The sequence below is a fragment of the Anolis sagrei genome, chromosome 2 (genome assembly GCF_037176765.1).
Source record: "Anolis sagrei isolate rAnoSag1 chromosome 2, rAnoSag1.mat, whole genome shotgun sequence".
Lineage (NCBI taxonomy): Eukaryota > Metazoa > Chordata > Lepidosauria > Squamata > Dactyloidae > Anolis > Anolis sagrei.
The window spans coordinates 245,837,845-245,858,684 of record NC_090022.1 but is presented as its reverse complement, the minus strand read 5'-3'; the positions used below and the strand labels follow the sequence as shown (position 1 = coordinate 245,858,684).

The 20,840-nt window shown below is 39.9% G+C and overlaps 1 protein-coding gene across 1 annotated transcript in view; it reads right to left on the bottom strand.

Annotated features, from left to right (window-relative positions):
* TMEM232 (transmembrane protein 232) overlaps positions 1-5,300 on the bottom strand; it is a 152,655-nt gene extending 147,355 nt beyond the window's left edge. The window contains exons 1-2 of the mRNA XM_067464496.1: positions 5,173-5,300; positions 2,883-2,994 (exon numbers count right to left, since the gene is read on the bottom strand). Of these exons, the coding sequence (XP_067320597.1) occupies positions 2,883-2,994; positions 5,173-5,300 (240 nt within the window). The remainder of the gene's footprint in view (positions 1-2,882; positions 2,995-5,172) is intronic.
* Between the last annotated feature and the right edge of the window lie 15,540 nt (positions 5,301-20,840).

Below are 20,840 nucleotides of genomic sequence, written 5' to 3'. Positions count from 1 at the left end.
AATTATCTGGGTCCACACTGCCATATATAATGTGCAGATAATGTGGGATTTTATTCAGCTGTGTGAAAGGGGTCTGAGTATAACTTATGATTGTGGACTTAAGCTGGTCTTATGATTTCTTTTGGCTATTCCTGGACTGTATTACCTTTGAATCTGTATGAGACATTTGGATTCTTGTTGGATTATTGCTTATTGCTAAACCTTTTTGGATATACATCTTTGTTTATTTCTGCTTTTTTCCTATACTTTTGATGTGTTTTTACAATAAACTGTTTGTTTATATTCTGGACTCTTGTGTGGTGCTGTGGTCATAGATTTTTCCAGTTCTGGGGTGCAACAGACCATATAATTCTACAGTTGTATTCTACAGGAATCTCTCATTCAATGTTTACACTTTAGTTGGAGTCAAAGGTGGTATTCCTGCATTCCATGAATTCCACAATGTTAATTTGGATCTGCATACATGAAATAAAATATCATATGCCAAATTGACATTTGTTATTCTCTTGTATTCTTACATAGCTCGAAAAAACCTACAACAACCCACTATTCTTATATACTTTAGTAGGTTGTTTCCTATTCCTAGCCTGTTACAAAAACAGGACGTAATTTGCATAGTAAGTCTTTGCATATGACTCTTATTACCAACCTATTGTTCCTTTAGGAAACTGCAATTTAAGCCTGATAATGCTGAAAACAAAACAAAACATCATAATCACCATTGCTTGGTAATTTTTTTTATTCATTTTCAATGTCTAAATACAACTCATTTTATGACTGTCTTCTCTGTACAGCCTTTAAGGCACTTTTCTTTCACATTTTTTTGCTTCCACTAATTAAGCAATATAATATTCCTCCCAAGAAGTCTTTGATTTCCTATTGCAGGATCTTAGCTTTCAGTATAAGCAATGACATATACTTTATTGAAGCAATCATTTTCGTGTCATTGTGGTAATTTTGTTTTTCAGCAAAGAATTTCGTCCAATAATATCTGCTGGCTATCTAGATCAATAAGTCTTTCATCTCAGTCCAGAGTTGCACTGACAAAATTAATAACGAATATTTAGGAAATTACCAAATTTCAGAATTTGAAAACGGATACTATAGTGAGAAAATTTTTCAGTTCTCCATTTTAATTTTCTACCTTGTTTCTTAACAGGGCCGCTATCACTTGATTAAATAAATAGAAGTTAATGGAGTGAATTATGAAATTCATTCATTAAATTTGCATATGAATAAAAACAGCTATTCAAAAATACAGTCATATTCCATTTTTAGAACATTAACAAGCTGTAATGACTTTTAAAAAAAAACCTGGAGTACAGTACTGCTATATTCATCTGTCATTCTCCAATCAAGGGTTTAAACTAATTAGTTTGTTCATATTTGCAGAAAGAGTGGGGTGAGAATATATCTTTAGTACTTCCACTGCTTCTCTTTCCTGCTACAATGAATTTCAAGTGTCCTTCATTCCCTGCGGCTCATTCCCTGTTGCCAAATGATAAGGAAAACAATTCTGGTGGGTAAATGGGGAAAACATACTTTTTAACTGATCTGGCTTTTTCAAGAATGTAGCAGTCATTCAGTTAGATGGGCCATTTTAGTCCCCTCAAAGTCTCGATTCATTGCATTGCCACAGTAGCACAATGGGTTAAACCCTTGTGCTGCTGAACTGCTGACCTGAAGGTTGGCAGTTCGAATCCGTGGGATAGATGAGCTCCTGCTGTTAGTCCTAGCTCCTGCCAACTTAGCAGTTAGAAAACGTGCAAATGTGAGTAGAACAATAGGTACCGCCTTGGCGGGAAGGCAAAAAGATGCTCCATGCAGTTATGCCAGCCACACGACCAAGAGGTGTTTACAGACAACACTGGCTCTTTGGCTTGGAAATGGAGAAGAGTACCTCCCCTAGAGCCAGAGATGAGTACCACCTCCTAGAAGAGGAAATGAAAGGAGAAGCCTTTGTCTTTGTCTGTGTATTTGTGTCTCATTTTGTTTCATTGCAACAAGGCATTGAATGTTTGCCTGTGTCTGTTTATATGCTGTAATCCACTCTGAGTCTCCTTGGGGAGAATGGTGGAATATAAATAAAGTGTTGTTGTTGTTGTTGTTGTTTTTAAAACCCAAATTGGAATTGGGTCCAAGAAGAGTAGAAATGCTGGTAGTTTGTCAAGAGTTGGATTAGTCCATTTGTGTGGACAACTTCCTAGAGCTAGTGTGGACATAAAATAAGGTTGCTTAATTTGTCAATACTGAATTTTATACTTTTATGTGTAATCTTAATTTGATAAATAGTCATTATCATTAATAGTGAAAAAGAGAAGTTATCCACCTCACTTTGGTATGCACAAAATATAGGGTAACTGTAAAATCTTATAATTATATTTGTTAATCTATTTTTCTTGCCAAATTGACAAGGGAAAGAATGCAGCAGACTCCAGAGAAAAACTCGTGCTGAACATAATATGCAAACAGATTGAGCTTGCCAGAAAGTTATCATCTTTTCATCTGGACAGAAGGAGAAGTAACTCTAGTACTAGAACATTCCTCATCATATTGACTGAATTTGTTTAGTGAAGGGTGGTATAATTGCTTTTAAACTACTTTTAGTAATACTCTGTTCCAATATGTTATCTTCTTTAATAAGAAGTACTCAGAATTCAGAGCAATATAAAATTTAGATCTGAATAGCATATTTTAAAATGAGTACATAATGTTGTTCTGCACTTTAATGTTACTTTTAAAAGTAAGTAACGATCATTTTGAAATTAGAAATGTTTACATTCATTCTTACTGCTAAACATTACTGTAGACATTTAAGCTGAACAGATGGTCTTTATGAGTGTGACATTAAAAAAACCGCTGTAATTCTTGTGAATACAAACCTTGCATCTCGCAAGCATTTTTTTAGCCAGTTCTATGAATTTCTCTTTTCTTTCTGTTTCTAGTGAGTCATTGAAATCCTGAATGAATTCTTCTGTAAGTTCCAATGGGTTTCTTAAAAAAGTATTCAATACAGAATTTCAGTTTAATTGACATGTCATATATACATGGAATCAAAATACAAAGTAGGATCACAATAAAAAGTTATTTAATTTTAAAGCATATGAATTAATGTGCAGTATAAAATGTTGTTTGTGCCCTTAATTTGCCAAATGTTGTGAGTAAACATCTCACTTTTACTGCAGCTTTGATACACTTTATAATTAACTCTTTGGAGGAGAGGTAAGTGGATCATCCATGAAGCAAAAGGGGCATTTTTTCCCTGAGGTCCTGGTTCCATAGCATCATCACCAAGAAGTTTCTGTTATTTATGCAGCATTTCCTTGTATAACTGAACATGCACAGTGCTTAAAACTAGATCTAAACATTCTACAGAGCTGGAAAAGGGGAACCTAAAATTTCCATGCACTTCTGTAATCCATTCCCAGATCTCATCCAGGCCTTTGCAAATGAGAAAAAGAAACAATATAGGTGGGTGATGACAGCATCAAAAGCACATGAGTATCACATTGGAAACAGGGATGGAACAAAAGAGTCTACAAAACCTATTTGAATTGAGCACAACATTAGTTCTTTGATGCTCAAAAGGCTGAAGGACTGGGGAGAAACCAATAAGCAATGGGAAGATAGGGGGGGGGCATCAATGAGTAGAAACCAGATCTCTCAAGTTGCATCTTCTACCACAAAACCCTGCCTAATCTAGACATCTACCATACAGGTGGTACCATACATCTTCCCACTTTTGAAATTAGGCAAAAGTATGTTGAGGAGAAGATATTTACATCTGTAATGAGTTCTCCAAAGAAGATAATCTACTGCCAAATTTGACAACCGCTGTTTTGTTTATTGAGGTTTCTAATGTGCTTAACTCTATTTGATTTTGGCTATATATATATATATATATATATATATATATATATATATGTTGATACAATAAAAAATATTCTGTACTTTGTTTCTGTGAAAGCCGTGGCTGAATGTCTGCTATATTCTTTTGTCAAATGGAAGGTGTCATGGGTAAAGGGCACGGACCACCTGGAGAAACTGCTAAAGAGCCATAGTTAAATTGTTTTCCTGACTCCAGCTCTTAGAATACTATGATGCAGAGTAAATATTTGATGCAGATATTTAGTTAGTTAGTTATGGTATTTCCCTCTAGCTGTGGCAAGAGAAACCAAATATTGCATTTCCTTAAGACAAATAAAAGTCCCAAGGCAGTCTCATCTTCTCATTTGTTACTAGTATGCATATTGTACTAACTATGATCTCATTAGATATCACAAGCCTGCTCCCTCTTCCCTATGACATTCTTTCAGCTGGAATGTGTCCAGAAGAGGGCAACTAAAATGATTAAGGGTCTGGAGAACAAGCCCTATGAAGAGCGGCTTAAGGAGCTGGGCATGTTTAGCCTGAAGAAGAGAAGGCTGAGAGGAGACATGATAGCCATGTATAAATATGTGAGAGGAAGCCACAGGGAGGAGGGAGCAAGCTTGTTTTCTGCTTCCTTGGAGACTAAGACGCGGAACAATGGCTTCAAACTACAAGAGAGGAGATTCCATCTGAACATGAGGAAGAACTTCCTGACTGTAAGAGCCATTCAGCAGTGGAACTCTCTGCCCCGGAGTGTGGTGGAGGCTCCTTCTTTGGAAGCTTTTAAACAGAGGCTGGATGGACATCTGTCAGGGGTGATTTGAATGCAATATTCCTGCTTCTTGGCAGGGGGTTGGACTGGATGGCCCATGAGGTCTCTTCCAACTCTTTGATTCATTGATTCTATGATTTAAACATGGGTACCATGTGTCCTCTCAACTTATGCAGGTTAACCATACCATGCTTTTTAAGCCGATCCTTGTGGCTTCCAGATAATCACATAAGCTTAAAGGAAAAAGTATTTGACTGATTTGTCTGTCCTATCTCGTTATTTGTCCCTTTCATTTTGTTATCCTTCCAACCCAAATTAATATTAAGGATCTCTAATGTCTACATTTCCCCATCTACTTTCTGTTAAATACTTCTAGGGTCTAATAAACTTTCTCTTACTAAGTCTTCAGATTCAGCTATCTGTCATAATAAGGCACTGTCAGGAACAGTGTAGGTTACACTGATTTCTTTCCAAATGCTGTCCAGATACAATATATAACAATATACTTCTGTAGTTTTACTTAAACTTACTTGTGTTTCTTTTTCTTAATCACATTCTCTTTCAGATATCTGGCCAAAAGTCTCCGCTGAATCTTTCGATGATCATCACTGGACACAAGGCCAAATATGGGTTGCACTGGCACTTTTATAATAGGCATGTTATTCTAAAATAAATCTTGGGGCAGGGAAGGTAACAAAATGTCATAGCAATATGGAAATTCTATCTTAAATCTGCTAATTTTACAGAGAAAGCTACAACTTACAAACAAGCACACACATTTGAACTGTTCATAAAAATGGATTTGTAATACAATACTACTACTAATAATATGATATTATAATTATATATATTTATATTACTTGTAATATTACTAATAATATTACAATATAATGATATAGTACAATATAGTAATATATAATACTGATATTGTTCTATGCTAATAATATGATATATTGTATGTATATATATCTTGTAAGCCGCTCTGAGTCCCCTTTGGGGTGAGAAGAGCAACATATAAATGACGTAAATAAATACAAAAATACAAAAAAAACATACAGGTTAAATATCCCTTATTTGAAATGCTTGGAATCAAAGGTGCTTTGAATTTTGGGTTTATGAATACCTGCACATACATAAAAAGATATTTTGGAGATAGGACCAAAGTCTAAACATAGAATTCATTTATGGGTTGTTGTAGGTTTTTTCGGGCTATATGGCCATGTTCTAGAGGCATTCTCTCCTGACGTTTCGCCTGCATCTATGGCAAGCATCCTCAGGGGTAGTAGACCTCACTACCTCTGAGGATGCTTGCCATAGATGCAGGCGAAATGTCAGGAGAGAATGCCTCTAGAACATGGCCATATAGCCCGAAAAACCTACAGCAACCCAGTGATTCCGGCCATGAAAGCCTTCGACAATACATTGAATTCATTTATCTTTCATATACACCTTCACCATATATACTCAAGATAATCTGATACAATATTTATAATGATTTTGTGCATAGTACACAGTTGATGTAGTTTGAACTAACAGAAAGTGTCACTATCTTAGCCACCCATGTCACTAAGTGTCACTATCTTAGCCACCCATGTTTTGGATTTTGGAATATTTTGGATTTTGGAATCCCAGATTTTATATTTATTTTTTTAATCGTGTCAGAGGCAGATTGAGAATATACTGCAATTTACTTCTAGTGTAAGAGAATCAGCTGTCTACAAGGATGTTGCCCAGGGGATACCCGGATGTGTTATCCTGTGGGAGGCTTCTCTCATGTCCCTGCATGGGAAGCTGGGTCTGACAGATGGGAGCTCACCCCCTCTCACAGATTCGAACAACTGACCTTCAGGTCTTTAGGTCAGCAGTTCAGCTGGCACAAAGGTTTAACCCATTGTGCCACCACAGCTCCACGGAATTCCAGATAAGGAATGCTCAGTCTGTGCATATGGCATATACATATATCCAAGCAAAAATAAGTCATCTAGATGGAAAACAGTCTTGAGGATTTACTCTCAACAGTTTCACTTGGAAAACTATATTCCTGTTAGATCAGGTCAATGAATAACAATAATTGGCTCCACATAAACCCATAACAGAATAATGAAGTATAATTGCAATACAGTTTAAGTTTATTGATGTATATCCCAATCCACCACACAGTTAAGTAAGCGCGCTTGGATTCAAGCCTACTTATCTCATTGATTTTATTTCCACTACTTCAACTTAACTACTATTGATCAGACTGTTATGGAGCCATTCTCCAATAGAACACTTTTAAAGGTAGATTAAAATGTGCTGAATCAAATGTTATTAATTATCAAAATAGGTTGGCCACAACAGTGTTGCAGAATTAAAATATCTGCAAAACAGCATTAAACAATGAAAGACAAGCAAAATGTGTAACATACCACTTTTAAAATCTATATTTCAGTTGATTACTGTAGGAAAATATGAGGTGATAAAACATTTAAAAGCAAAACGTGGATATGTGACTTGCCCAAACGGCATTTTTAGTCTCCTTCAGCAACCTTTGAGGGACGTTAAGGTTTAAAGTCCTAAGTGCACTTTCATGGCATGTGTTGTCTAGCCACGTTTTGAAACCTGCTTGAAGCTGCATTAAATAGGCTGTGTAGATAAGGCCATGGTCAAAACTGACCCAAATATTGAGTAAAAAATGCTAACTTTGAATCACACAATAGCACAACTCCTCATGTTTGTTTATTTTATTTTATTTTTAAATATCTGTATCTAGCCTTATATCTCACAGTCTCCGGTTCCTTCTTCAAGTTACAGTTCATCCACCTCTATTGTAGTAACAAGCTATCATTGGTAAGGTATCTTCATAACAACAAACAAACTGGGGCAAATTTGATCACTTTATTCTGCAATACACTGAAATACAATTTTTCAAATAAGTCTTTTGAAAAACTTTGAACAGGAAAAAGTTGTGTGCTTTGGTATGATGATATTGTGTCAAAGCAGGACAGCTTTAGCTGTCTGGTTAACAAAACTAAGCACTTATGCACTACATTTCCCATCAGATCTTATCTACCATCTATCTTCATCCACTCCTAATAAGCAAATGGAAATGAAAATACCCACTGAAAGATTATGCTGGGTTTCTGAAAAGATCATCTGATTACTAATATTTTTGCAGTCGTTATGATGAATCATCACTCTATGTTAATTCCAAATACATCTACATTCTTTATTCTTTATAAAATGCTTCTGTAGTTTTGCAATTCATATTTTTAATCAGGTTTGAGGTCCCAGTCAGACAAATCTTTGCACTTCTGACAAAAACATAATAAATGAACAATTGTCACATTGTTTCATATGCAAACCTCATTCAATTCTGTCTTCTAGCTCCTGCAAAGATCTTGTGTCTTCCTCCTTGATTAGAACTTCTACACAATCTGAATAACAGAAATGAATATATTTTAAAGATAAAGCATGCGTTTTCTGATTAGCATCCTAATTCAGACAGTTATTAATAATTTCAATACGACTGTCATAGTTATTGTTCTTTGGCATTTTCCCCACCAAGAATCACACTCTGCTTATCTTTTTGTTGCCATAGTAGGACAAGAATATCAGATCTGGAAAGGGATAAATACTCTTTGCAATCTTACAGTCACTTCCCTGATTGAAAAAGCTATAGAAGATTCTATAAGAGATTCAGAAAGAGAGAAATTGATGGAATATGTTTCCCAGAATTCCCAACCACTGGAATTTTGAGTGTCAAAGTCCAAAATAAATGTCTTAAGCTTTGGGCATAGTTAACTGAAAATGGAAGATGGAGAGACAAAAGCTCAAAGAAATGGATAAAGCCTAACTTGGTTGCTGTGAGTTTTCCAGGCTGTATGGCCATGTTCCAGAAGCATTCTCTCCAGATATTTCACCCACACCTATGGCAGGCATCCTCAGAGGTTGTGAGGTCTGTTGGAAACTAGGCAAGTGAGGTCCAGGGTGGGTGAAAGAACTCTTGTCTGTTGGAGGCAAGGGTGAATGTTATAGTTGACCACCTTGATTAGCATTTAATGGCCTTGTAGCTTCAAAACCTGGCAGCTTCCTGTCTGGAGGCAACCTTTGTTGGGAGGTATTAGCTGGCCCTGATAGTTTCTTCTATGGAATTCCTCTGTTTTTTATTGTTCTTTATTTACTGTCCTGATTTTGGAGTTTTTAATACCTAACTTGTTTGCACCCAAGGGTTGCCTAATATGGCTTTATAAGAGACAATATACAAACATACAAACCCAGCATCACTGATGTTCCTCCACTTATCCAACCGAAGCAGTTTGGGGCAAAAGAATACAACTAATATGAAGGGAGTAAGGAATATATCGTTCCTACTTGGTTGCAGACATAATTGATAGCAACACTTGGGATGCACTGTATAACTAATGCAGTTTGGGACAACTTTAACTCAACATTATGGAATCCTGGTATGTGTAGTTTGGTGAAGCACCCGCACTCTGCAGAGAAGGTTAAAGACCTTGAGCCATGACATCAAAGTAGTGTCAAACAGCATTAATTATACACTAAAGATGCAGCCTTGGTTGTGACAACATTTGCAACATAAATTCTTAAAGTGTATCTATCCTGCAGGATTAATGCAGTCTGACACCACTTTAACTGTCATGGTTCAGTGCTATGGAATCATGGGAGTTGTAGTTTTGCAGTCTTTAGCCTTCTCTCCCAAAAAGTGTGGGTACCTCATAAAACTCTAAATCTCAGATCCCTCTATACTGTCCTTATATCCCAGAGTCTGATCTCAGATTATCTAATTATCCCTGATTATGGCAGTGGCGACTCATATAATCCAGTTTAAAGCAGGATTATAATCTGTGATGAGATTCTGAGAGATAAGGACAATGTAGAAGGGGCCTCAAGATTCCACAGCATTGAAACATGGCAGCTAAAGTGGTGTCACACTGCATTCATTCTGCAGTGTAGATGCACCCTAAGGGCCCATCGACATGAGCCAGGACCACTGAATGAGATCAGAAGTCACTCCTGGACATCCAGACAATGTTCAGGGACTTTGAATTTCACTTCATATGAGCAGAGGTTGAGGAATGCTCCACAGCCCTGCATTTCAGGATTATGTGGACACCTGGACCGGATCTAATTCCAACTGATCCTGCTGTCCACAGAAGCCACTGTCATTTTCTGCATAAATAGTAAGTGATCTGCTTCTTGAATAGAAGCAAGATGGCATCCCACCCTACTTCAAGTATCAAAATGTACTAATAGATTAAAAGTCTGAATTTAAAAAATCCTTAATGAGAAGAATATGAATAATCTTTCTCCAACTGCAGAACCACTGTTCTTTTTCTTAAACATGTCTAAACATACACTGCTGAAACTATGCAGTGAAGAAAAAGATGGACATTTAGGGAAGGAAGGCGATTATAGAAAAATATGAAGATAACGATGCATGTTGTTCAAAATTAAGCAGAATATAGTAGCTCTGTTCTGTAGGACCTATGCAGAGGACAAGTTTTATCACAATTTAAACACAAGCAAGATGTTTCCCTTTCTAATTAAAGCATGGGAATAAGGAGAAGTACCGTATCTAGCACCCATCACAATATTTTGAATAACCCAGCAGAAGACTTCACATGCTTTGCAAAGTGCTCCATCTACTGTGCATTTATAGTTAAGACCTTACTTCCTTGCAATAACTTGTGTGAAATAATTATGTAAATTATAAGGAGAGTGCCACTGCAATGTACTTATTGTACATTGTATTTATTATATTTTAACTGTATGTTCTTTTTAATTTTTGTATTCACTTTGTTTTAAATTGGTCAATGTGTGTGTGGACCTTGAGTCCCCTTTGGGAGAAAGGCGGGGTATCAGTAAAGTAAATAATAATAATAATCATCATCATCATCATCATCATCATCATCATCATCGCATGGACAGTTCCTTGACAAAATTAAAGGAAAGGTTGATGAGGAGAAGACCTGGTTATGGCTCATAAATGGAACACTGAAGAAGGAGAGAGAAGGCCTAATTCTTGCAGCCCAGGAGCAACCCATCAGAACAAATGCTATTAAGGCCAGGATTGAAAAATCAGCTGTTGACCCAAAATGCAGACTTTGCAAGGAAGCTGATGAAACCATTGATCTTATCCTCAGTTGCTGCAAGAAAATTGCACAAACGGACTACAAACAGAGGCACACTCTGTGGCTCAACTGATTCATTGGAACTTATGTCACAAGTATCACCTGCCAGTAGTAAAGAACTGGTGGGATCATAAATCTGCAAAGGTCATGGAAGATGAACACGCAAAAATACTGTGGGATTTTCAAATCCAGACTGACAAAGTTTTGGAACACAATACATGAGACATCACAATTGTGGAAAAGGGGAAAAAAGTTTGGATTATTAATGTTGCCATACCAGGTGACAGTCGCATTGAGGGAAAACAACTAGAAAAACTCAGCCGTTATCAGGACCTCAAAATCGAACTGCAAAGGCTCTGGTATAAACCAGTACAGGTGGTCCAAGTGGTCATCAACGCACTGGGTGCCGTACCAAAAAATCTCAGCCGGCATTTTGAAACAATAAACATTGACAAAAACACCATCTGTCAATTGCAAAAGGCCACCTTACTTGGATCTGCGCGCATCATACGAAAATACATCACACAGTCCTAGACTCTTGGGAAGTGTTCGACTTGTGATTTTGTGATACGAAATCCAGCATATAGATCTCGTTTGCTGTGACGTGTCAGTAAAATAATAATAATTGTCATCATCATCATAATCATCATCATGTTAAGAAACCAAGTATGGATCATCAATGTTGCAATCCCAGGCAACAGCAAGATTAAAGAGAAACAACTGGAGAAGCTGACACAATACGAGGATTTAAAGATCAAACTGCAAAGACTCTGGTACAAGCCAGTAAAGATGGTCCCAGTGGTGATCAGCACACTGGGTGCAGTGCCTAAAGACCTTGGACTGCACTTAAACACAATAGACACTGACAAAATTACCAAATGTTAGCTACAAAAGGCCACCCTACTGGGATCTGCACGCATTATACGCCAATATTTTATTTACTGTGTCATCAGCAACCATACCATTGTATTACATTTCTAACAGAACAAAACAAACAAACAGATAAAAAAACCACAAATTTTGCAAACTTGGTAGTTGATTAAATGTCCTTTGACCAGTATCTGGCCACTTGGAGTGCCTCTGGTGTTGCCGCAAGGAGGTCCTCCATTGTGCATGTAGCAGGGCTCAGGTTGCATTGCAGCAGGTGGTCTGTGATTTGCTCTTCTCCACATTCGCATGTCATGGATTCAACTTTGTAGCCCCATTTCTTAAGATTGGCTGTGCATCTCGTGGTGTCAGAACGCAGTCTGTTCAGTGCCTTCCAATCGCCCAGTCCTCTGTGTGCCCAGGAGGGAGTCTCTCATCTGGTATCACCCACGGATTGAGGTGCTGGGTTTGAGCCTGCCACTTTTGGACTCTCACTTGCTGAGGTGTTCCAGCAAGTGTCTCTGTAGATCTAAAACTATTTCTTGATTTAAGTCATTGACGTGCTGGCTGATACCCAAACAAGGGATGAGCTGGAGATGTCACTGCCTTGGTCCTTTCACTAATGGCTGCTGCTTCCCGGCGTATGTCAGGTGGTGCAATACCAGCTAAGCAGTGTAATTTCTCCAGTGGTGTAGGGCTCAGACACCCCGTGATAATGCGGCATGTCTCATTAAGAGCCACATCCAATGTTTTAGTGTGGTGAGATGTGTTCCACACTGGGCATGCGTACTCAACAGCAGAGTAGCATAGCGCAAGGGCAGATGTCTTCACTGTGTCTGGTTGTGATCCCCAGATTGTGCCAGTCAGCTTTCGTATGATATTGTTTCTAGCGTCCACTTTTTGCTTGATGTTCAGGCAGTGCTTCTTGTAGGTCAGAGCACGGTCCAGAGTGACTCCCAGGTATTTGGGTGTGCTGCAATGCTCCAGTAGGATTCCTTCCCAGGTAATCCTCAGAGCTCAGGATGCTTGTCTGTTCTTAAGGTGAAAGGCACATGTCTGTGTTTTAGATGGATTAGGGATCAGTTGGTTTTCTCTGTAATAGGCAGCAAGAGCACCTAGGGCTTCGGAGAGCTTCTGTTCAATCATCTCAAAGCTCCCTGTTTGAGCGGTAATGGCATGATCATCAGCATAGATGAAACTCTCTGCCCCTTCTGGCAGTGGCTGGTCATTTGTGTAGATGTCGAACATTGATGGAGCAAGCACGCTCTCCTGAGGCAGGCTGTTCTTGTTCCCGCCATCTGCTTCTCTGGCCCTGGAACTCAACAAAAAAGCTCCTGTTTTGTAGCAGGTTTCCTATGAGGCGGGTGAGGTGGTATTCCTTTGTGATATGATACATTTTTCTCAGGAGGTGGCGGTGGTTCACAGTATCATAAGCCGCTGACAGGTCTATGAAGACAGCTCCTGTGATCTGCTGCCTTTCAAAGCCATCTTCTCTGTGCTGAGTCAGGTTCAGCACTTGCGATGTGCAGCTTTTGCCCTTCCTGAAGCCAGCTTGTTGTGGAATCAGACAGGGGTCTATTTTTTCCAAAATAAGTCTCTCCAGAACTTTGTAGAGGTGGCACAACAGGGAGATTGGTCTGTAGCTTTTTGGATCATTACGGTCTTTGCCTGGCTTCAAGATGGCAATGACTCTTGCTTTCCTCCAGATTTTGGGGATCTGACAGGATGCAGTGCCAATACATCACACAGTCCTAGACACTTGGGAAGTGTCCAACATGTGATCCAATACAACAGCTAGCATAGCGATCTTGTTTGCTGTGTACTACTCTTGTTATGTTTCATAATAATATTAATTGTCCTCTGGGCAATGTCCTTGCAGACAGCCAATTCTCTCACACCAGAAGTGACTTGTAGTTTTTCAAGGGGCTCCTGATACAAAAAAAAGCATGCACTACTATTCCTAGTGACAGTATTCATACATGTGAATCAAGTGACAGATTTCAAAATAGCCAAAGTTTGGAGATGAAACACTGTTGTGCCATCAAATGTCTGTACTACAAACAAATTATTTCAAAAACATCAAACCCATTTTTAGCCCTGCAGACTTGGAGTAATAGTTGGTTAGCTCTACTTACACAAATGTGAACAGACCTGGGCAATGTGAAAAGAAATTATCAACAGTAGTGCTGGTGTGGTGGACCTCATTCCACATTAAGAACCACATTATCTCCCTTTTCAAGCTAGGTTACCGGTAGTTTTAATTTGCTTAGTGATAATTTATTACTGGAGGGATTAATCTCATTTTGCACAAAACTCATCAAGTCCTCCTGTGCAGATCCCTTGGGTATGAATCAGACTGGAACAAAAAGGCTTTTAGTAGAGATTAAACTCAATAGAAGTAGATTCAACGTCCCTTTAAAAATCCACTGAGTTCATGCAAAATGTAAATCTATCAAGGAGAATGAAATTATTTTAAAACTGAAATAATATTATATTTCTTCTAATGTGATATAAAAGGCAAGCATCCATGAAGCCGCAATCTTAGAATTGGTGAATTGTGTGGGGAAAGGGCCCCAAAAATATGGTTAGGTTTACTAATGAGCAGACATGTATAGGATTTCATAGTAAATTATTCGCCCAAGCTCTACATCATAATTAATAACCAACCTCCAACAAGCAGATAACCTTTGCTCTGTTATTTGTCCTTTAAGGACCAAAATGTTTGGCTTTTAAAGATAAAATTAGGGAAATATCACAAGCAATCCCTATTCCAAACGATCTATATATTGTGATGCTGAAGGCCTTCATGGCTGGAATCACTAGGTTGCTGTGGCTTTTCCAGGCTGCAGATGGGCATGTTCCAGAAGCATTCTCTCCTGACGTTTTGCCCACATCTATGGTAGGCATCCTCAGAGGTTGAGGGGATTGCTGGAAACTAGGCAAATGAGATTTATATTTCTGTAGAATGTCCGGGGTGGGAGAAAGAACTCTTGTCTTCTTGGGGCAAGTGTGAATGTTGCAATTGGCTATCTTGATTAGTATTTAATGGCTTTGCAGCTTCAAAGCTAGGCCAGTTGCTGCCTGGGGGAATCCTTTGTTGTGAGGTGTTAGCTGGCCCTGATTGATTCTTGCCAGGAATTCCCGTTTTCTGAATGTTGTTCTTTATTTACTGTCCTGATTTTAGAGTTTTTTAATACTGGGAGCCAGATTTTGTTCATTTTCAGAGTTTCCTCCTTTCTGTTGAAATTGTCCACATGCTTATGGATTTCATGGCTTCTCTGTGACATGGTAGTTGTTAGAGTGGTCCAGCATTTCTGTGTCCAGGCTGGTTCAACAGCTGCTCTGCTATGGCAGATCTATATATTCCAAATGACCTCACAGCAAAACGTCAGGAGAGAATGCTTCTGGAACATGGCCATACAGTCCGGAAAACTCACAGCAACCCAGTAATTTTGACCGTAAAAGACTTCGACAATACATTGATCTATATATCATTTTGACGTATTCTATTTGCCCTACATAAATGGAGTAAAAGCATCACATTTGTTATTACAATTCAAAGATTTCATGGAAATAATTGAAACGCTAGCAGTACAATCCCCATCAGGATATTTACTCAAAAGTACATTCCACTATGTTTCATTGAGTTTCCCCGCCAATAAATACATACTGAACTTAAGCACAACTCAGCTATTAAACAGAGGGAATCAATCATTTCAGAGAGCTAATCTCTGACAGTAAAGTTTTTACAGTTATTATGGGCACTGAAGAATTAAGGCTGTTAACTGCCTGGCTCAATGGTATGGATTCATGGGAGTTGTAGCTTTACAAGCCCTTCAGTCTAGGTATGGGCAAACTTCGGTCCTCCAGGTGTTTTGGACTTCAACTCCCACAATTCCTAACAGCCTACCAGCTGTTAGGAATTGTGAGAATTGAAGTCCAAAGCACCTGGAGGACCGAAGTTTGCCCATGCCTCTTTTAGCCTTTTCAGCCATAGGATACGGAGCCCCCAGTGGTGCAATGAGTCAAACTCTTGTGCTGGCAGAACTGAAGACCAACAGGTCACAGGTTCAAATCCGAGGAGAGCGCGGATGAGCTCCCTCTGTCAGCTCCGGCTCCTCATGCCAGAAACCTCCCACAAGGATGATAAAACATCAAAACATCCGGGCATCCCCCGGGGCAATTTCCTTGCAGATGGCCAATTCTCTCACACCAGAAGCGACTTGCAGTTTCTCAAGTTGCTCCTAACAGGAAAGAAAAGCCACAAGGTGCTGGTGCCTCATCAGACTACAAACATTGTGGTTCCACAGCACTGAGCCCTGGTAGTTAAAGTGGTGTCAAACTGCCTGAATTCTACAGTGTGAATGCAACCTGAGCAGAGCCCATGACCTTCCCACCGCCTTCCCTGGCTGCAGGATAAAAGAAAGTTTCACGAAGAAAGAAAATAGAAAAGGCAGCGGCCTTCCTCCTTTCCTCACCCTCCTCCAGCTCCTGCTCTCTGCCTTGTATCCAGGCGCTGATAGGACGGTTGTCATGGAAGCAGCCAGGCCCAAGCGCTACTAAGAGAGTGCAGGGCAAGAGGAGGAGAAAGGCCACTGCTGCCCTGTCTTGCCTTTTGCAGACATCTGCAAACTGTGGCCCTCCAGCTGTTTAGCCCTCCAACTCCCAGAAGCCCCTATTGCCAGCTTATTCAGTGGGCAGGAATTCTGGGAGTTGCAGGTCCAAACAGCTAGAGCAGTGGTTCTCAACCTTCCTAATGCCGTGACCCCTTAATACAGTTCCTCATGTTTGTGGTGATCCCCAACCATAAAATTATTTTTGTTGCTACTTCATAACTGTCATTTTGCTACTGTTATCAATCATCATGTAAATATCTGATTTGCAGGACTTATGTTCATTCACTGGACCAAATTTGGCAGAAATGCGAGATACACCCAAATTTGAATACTGGTGGGGTAGGAAGGGGGGTTGAGTTTGTTATTTGGGAGTAGTAGTTGCTGGGATTTATAGTTCACCTACAATCAAAGCAGATTATGAACTCCACCAATGATGAAATTGAACCAAACTTAACAAACAGAACACCCATAAACAACAAAAAATACTGGGAAGGTTTGGTTGGTAGTGGCCTTGAGTTTTGGAGGGTTTTTTTTTTTTTTGTCGTGTCAGGAGCAACCGCTCCCGTTATGAGAGAATTGGCTGTCTGCAAGGACGTTGCTATATTACGCATCCCATCGCTTTAAATAATGTTTATTAATGTCTGAGCCAAGCATGGGCAAACTTCAGCCCTCCTAATGTTTTAACTTCAACTTCCACAATTTCTAACATCTGGTAGTGATATTGAATCTAGATTATGGTCTAGATTCGATATCAACAGGCTGTTAGGAATTGTGAGAGTTGAAATCCAAAACACCTGGAGGGCTAAAGTCTATCCATGCCTGGTCCAAGACCCATCATATGGCGACCCCTTTGTTCGCCAAGTCAAGAAGGCACCAACCTGTATTAATTTGGCAGCCAGTGCATCCAAGAGAGAAGGAAATCATTGGAGGGAAAAAACAAAAGTCACACAGGACCTTAGGCAGATTTGTGTCCCTTTTGCCCATCATTTGAAAGCAAAGGTGGGAATCTTCCAGTCCTGAAAAATATAGGATGCGTCTATCTATATTATAGAACTAGCTGTCCCCTGCCATGTGTTGCTGTGGCCCAGTCTGGTGATCTGGAAAATAAAAAAGAAAACTGGGGACGGTTTTTGTATTCATAGATTCATACAGTGCTTGAAATAAATATATGCTTGAATCCATGAATACAAAAATCTATGATTTACGGAAAGCTTCCCATATATCTAAAGCCCCCAAAGCAAACCTTGATTTTCCTATTATTATTATTATTATTATTATTTTAATAAAATTATTTTATTATTTTTATTATTATTTTACTGACAGAAAAACACAGTGTTGTTGTTCATTCGTTCAGTCGTCTCCGACTCTTCGTGACCTCATGGACCAGCCCACGCCAGAGCTCCCTGTCGGCCGTTACCACCCCCAGCTCGCTCAAGGTCAGTCCAGTCACTTCAAGGATGCCATCCATCCATCTTGCCCTTGGTCGGCCCCTCTTCCTTTTGCCTTCCACTTTCCCCAGCATAATTGTCTTCTCTAGGCTTTCCTGTCTCCTCATGATGTGGCCAAAGTACTTCAACTTTGTCTCTAGTATCTTTCCCTCCAGTGAGCAGTCGGGCTTTATTTCCTGGAGGATGGACTGGTTGGATCTTCTCGCAGTCCAAGGCACTCTCAGAACTTTCCTCCAACACCACAGTTCAAAAGCATCGATCTTCCTTCGCTCAGCCTTCCCTAAGGTCCAGCTCTCACATCCGTAGGTTACTACAGGGAATACTAGGCGGATCTTTGTTGCCAGTCTGATGTCTCTACTCTTTACTATTTTATCGAGACTGGACATTGCTCTCCTCCCAAGAAGTAAGCGTCTTCTGATTTCCTGGCTACAGTCTGCATCTGCAGTAATCTTTGCACCTAGAAATACAAAGTCTGTCACGGCCTCCACGTTTTCTCCCTCTATTCCCCAGTTGTCAATCATTCTTGTTGCCATAATTTTGGTTTTTTTGACGTTTAGCTGCAACCCGGCTTTTGCGCTTTCTTCTTTCACCTTGATTAGAAGAAAAACACAGTATGTCACAGCAAAAGAGATCTATATGCTGGATTTCGTATTACAAAATCACAAGTCAAACATTTCCCAAGCGTCTAGGACTGTGTGATGTATTTTAAATGATGTGTGCAGATCCAAGTAAGGTGGCCATTTGCAGTTGACAGATCGTGATTTTGTCAATGTTTATTGTTTCCAAATGTCGGCTAAGATCTTTTGGCGCAGCACCCAGTGTGCCGATGATCACTGGGACCACCTGTACTGGTTTATGCCAGAGCCTTTGCAGTTCGATTTTGAGGTCCTGATAACAGCTGAGTTTTTCCTGTTGTTTTTCCTCAATGCGACTGTCACCTGGTATGGCAACATCAATAATCCATTTTTTTTCCTTTTCCATAATTTATTATTACTATCTTTATTTATACCCCGACTTTCTTTTTGTGGGGACTCAAGGCGGGTAACAATCCATACTAGACAAGTTTTAAAAGTGCAATACAAAATTAAAAAAAACACAGTGTGATAAAAACAATTAAACTACAATAAATCCACTAAAATTGCCTTTAAAGCTCATATCCTCCCCCAATACCTCCCAACCTCCTCAAAGCCAGCCCATTCCCCTTCCCCAAATGCTTGTTGGCAGAAGAAGGTCTTGACCTGCTTATTTTATATATGGGGCACCACTTTACTGCTTCACTGTGTATAATGGGAATTGAGCATCCATGCATTTTGGTATTCATGGGGTGAGGGTCTTGGAAAATTCCCCACTGAGGCACCCACACTGTAGAATTAATGCAGTTTAACACTGCTTTAATTGCTTTGGTTCTGCTGTGGAATCCTGAAGTTGTATTTTTACAAGCCTACTTTGCCAGAGTGTTGGTGCCTCATCAAACCACAACTCCCAGGATTCCACTGCATTGAGCCAAGGCAGTTGAAGTCGAATCACATTAATTAATTAATCTATATAAATAAAAATGTAATGTTCGTTTGTGGGATTAACAGAACTCAAAAACCAGTGGGCAAATTGACCCCAAATTTGGACAGCATACACCTAACAACCCAATGTATGTCCTTCACTCAACATTTTTTGATTTTGACATTTGGGAGTTGTTGTTGCTGGGATTTATAGTTCACCTACAATCAAAGACCATTCTGAACTCCACCAACGATGGAATTGAACCAAACATGGCACACAGGAATCCCATAAACAACAGAAAACACTAGAAGGGTTTGGTGGGCATTGACCTTGAGTTTGGGAGTTGTAGTTCACCTACATCCAGACAGCACTGTGGGCTGAAACAATGATGGGTCTGGACCAAACTTGGCACAGATATTCCATATGCCCAAATATGAACACAGATGGAGTTCGGGAGAAATAGACCTTGACATTTGAGAGTTGTAGTTACTGGGATTTATAGTTCATTTTTCCCAGCATCATACTCTTCTCTAAGCTTTCCTTTCTTCTCATGATGTGGCCAAAATACTTCATCTTGGCCTCTACTATTCTTCCCTCCAATGAGCAGTCAGGCTTTATTTCTTGAAGTATGAACTGGTTGGATCTTCTTGCTGTCCATGGAACTCTCAGCACTTTCCTCCAACACCACAGTTCAAAAGCATCTATCTTCCTTTGCTCATCCTTCCCTATGGTCCAGCTCTCACATCCGTAGGCGCTTTAACTATGCGGATCTTTGTTGCTAGTGTGATGTCTCTACTCTTCACTGTTTTATCAAGATTGGGTGCATCTACACTGGCGAACTAATGCAGTTTGGCACCACTTGAATGGAGCTTGCAGATCGGTATCGAGCTTGCAGATTGATACACAGCATTCCTCCGGTGTATCTCCAAAAGACTGCACACAATCCAGTGACAGAGCTTTAGGCAAAACATTTAAGAGGTTGTTTTTTTTCCCTCTTTACAACTTTCTTTCTTCCTGACTCCCTGGAGGTGGGGAAACCAGTCACCGAGATCCCATGTGGTGCTTGAGCCAGCACTCTTGGCTCAAGAAGGTGAAAGACCTTGTGAGAGTACAATTCCCGCCATTATCCCATAGGACTGAACGATAGCAGTTAAAGCAGGCATGGGCCAATTTGGGCCGTCTAGGTGTATTGGACTTCAACTCCCACAATTCCTAACAGTCGCTAGGCTGTTAGGAATTGTGGGAGTTGAAGTCCAATACACCTAGACGGCCCAAATTGGCCCATACCTGAGTTAAAGTGGTGCCAAGCTGCGTTAAATCTGCGGAATGGATGCACCCCAAGAAAAGGTTCCTTCCTTCCTTCTGTTTCCTTCCTTCCTTCCTTTTCCTACATTCCCTCTCCTTCCTTTCTTCCTTCCTTTTCCTACATTCCCCCTCCTTCCTTCCTTCTCCTTCCTTTCCTTCTTTCTTTCCTTTCTCCCCTTCCTTTGTTCCTTCTCCTCCCTTTCTTTCGTTCCTTCCTTCTTTCCTTTCTCCCCTTCCTTCCTTCTCCATCCTCTTTCCCTCCTTCCTGTGCCTCCTCCACGTGACCAGCCTCAGCTCCCGTCGCCCTTTGAGCCGGGGAGGCTGCTTCCGG